This window comes from Lolium rigidum, chromosome 1, assembly GCF_022539505.1.
Source record: "Lolium rigidum isolate FL_2022 chromosome 1, APGP_CSIRO_Lrig_0.1, whole genome shotgun sequence".
NCBI classification, from domain to species: Eukaryota; Viridiplantae; Streptophyta; class Magnoliopsida; order Poales; family Poaceae; genus Lolium; species Lolium rigidum.
The window spans coordinates 42,702,591-42,704,885 of NC_061508.1; the positions used below are offsets into that span (position 1 = coordinate 42,702,591).

At 62.3% G+C, this 2,295-nt stretch overlaps 1 protein-coding gene across 1 annotated transcript; it reads right to left on the minus strand.

Annotated features, from left to right (window-relative positions):
* Window positions 1-206: 206 nt before the first annotated feature.
* LOC124671825 (probable fucosyltransferase 7) lies at window positions 207-2,030 on the minus strand. The gene is made up of 2 exons (XM_047208153.1): window positions 1,865-2,030; window positions 207-1,721 (listed from the first exon to the last, which is right to left on the minus strand). The coding sequence occupies exons 1-2, from the start codon at window positions 2,028-2,030 to the stop codon at window positions 244-246; spliced, it is 1,644 nt and encodes a 547-aa protein (XP_047064109.1). The 3' UTR covers window positions 207-243.
* Between the last annotated feature and the right edge of the window lie 265 nt (window positions 2,031-2,295).

Consider the following 2,295-nt stretch of genomic DNA (forward strand, 5'->3'; position numbering starts at 1 on the left):
ACACAGGGCGGCATCAGCGGCTAGAATAGGGTCGCCAGCCGCTTTGGACGGTAGAGACGTTGACTAAAAATTAGTCAGGTTTAGCGATTCCGGTTGAAAAGGTCACTTGTAGTTGTAGTAGCAAAATAAATCAGTAATCCCCTCCCTTACATTACACGGTAAACCTCCTGTAATCATGCAGATCATGTACATTTCAGTGAACTTATGGCCCAGAAACATCACTAAATCAAAATTACTACCAACTTAATCGACGAGCTTCAGGCCGAAGCCCACATCTTCGCAGTGTTGCAGGAACGGCACGTGCGCCACCGGGTCAAGATCCTTGCCGCCACGGCACACGAGAGACGGCGGCGAGTGCAGGCACGGCTCCACCGACGCCGGCCTCACGCACGCCACGTCCGCGCTCCTCCCGCTCCAGTCCAGCGGGACCAGCAGCCATGGCCGCAGCCCGGCCAGCGCGTGCGCCACGTACCCGAACGTCGACCACCCCGTGGTCACCATCCCGTCCGAGTAGCTCAGCAGGAAGATCTCCGCCAGCGCGCGCTCGTTGTGCGCCCGCGCCTCCGTGTGCTGCTCCCCGTCGTGGCTCGGCTGGTACACCGTCACCACCTCCCCGGACGCCGTCGCGTTCGCGTAGTACGTGCCGTGGAGCTTCTCGTAGTACTCCGGCTTCAGCGACACCACCAGCACGGCCGTCGTCTTCGCCCTCGCCGTGCTGATGTTCGCCGGCAGCGCGGCAGGGGCGGCGGCAGGCTCGTCGGTCACTTGCGGCAGGAGATGGTTCTCCCGCGTGCACCGGACGATGCGTTCGTACATGGCCTCGAACGGGACCCCGCTCTGCGGCACGACGCGCACCTGCACGCCCAGACGCTCGTCGGCGCCGGCGAGGTAGCCGTCGAAGAACCTCTGCACGATCCCCCACGCTCGGTTGCCCGGGTGGAGGAGGTACCTGCCGAGGTGGTGGAACACGGAACCCTTGGCCGGGAACATCCGGCCCAGCTCGTCCCGGTACGTCGGCACCAGGAACAGCGCCACGGCGAAATAGCTGTCGGACCTGAGCACCATCCAGTTGAACCGGTCCAGCGCCCGGTGGTCCTCCTCGCAGAAGGTGTGGTTCCGGAGCCGGAGGTTCATGTTCTCCAGGTGGAGGTACACGTACGGCGGCAGCGCGCTCCCATTCTCGCCGCCGCCATCGTCGTCGTAGCCGACGACGCCGCTCTCGAGCATGCTGACGTAGCTCTCCGGGCAGCTGGACCAGAAGCCGCGGTTCATGTTGGGGAAGCCCGAGGGGGGAAGCAGCCACGAGGACCCCGGGAACGGCTCGCAGAAGAGGCTCACCATCTCGGGGGGCTCGTGGACGAGGAGGACGCGGCCGGTGAGCAGCGCGTAGAGGAAGGTTGAGACGAGGCTGAGCATCCGGTTGCCGAGGCCCTGGATGGGGAGCCACACCACGTACCGGCACTCGCCGCGGTCGCCGTTGCGGCCGGAGTGGAGCTGCGCCCTCGCCTCCCGGTACCGCGCCGTGCCCGGCCCGCACCGGCGGTGGTTCGCTTCGTACTGCCTCAGCTTCCGGGCGAGGTAAGATGACACCGGGAACGGCGACGGCTTCCATCGCTTGGACCCTTCGTACCGGCTGCGGCACGTCGCCGGCTCGTCGAAGTCAGGAGACAGGAGGCCGCCGAGGAGCCGATCCCGGGATGACGACGCGGTACGGCGGGGACCTGTGGTGATGGATCGATCCGGCAAGAAAATGAATAAACGCATGGAACACGGGGCCCGGCCTTAACGTACGGCATCCGGCAGACATGGGTGGCTAAGCTATGAGTACTTTGCTGAAGGAAAGTAGTATTGGTGTCAATCATACTTTGCTGTTTCACCTGCGACCAGAGCTGGGTGTCGGCGGCGATGGAGGCGGCTTGGTCGCCGAAGAGGAAGAGAACCAGCAGCAGCGGCAACGCGGCGAGGAAGACGACCGCGAAGGCGCCCCGACGACGCTTCCCTGCCACCGGTGGATCTCGCGCTCCTTCCATCATCGCCTTGGGAACCATACACAAAAATTGGCACTCTAGTACTCTGCTCCGTTTTCTGGAGCAGCAAGTGGCCGGAGATGTCAACTGTTGCGAATTGCGATGGATTTATACGTTGGCTGTCATCTATAGTAGAATGCCAGAATGGCAAAACAAGCAGATCCAATAGTAGCGGGGTGGCGGTCTGCTGCTTTTGCTTATCATTGACAAGTAATCGCGCACATGTATAATGCAAGTCCCATCTCACCGTAAATTAAGACAGAGTTCA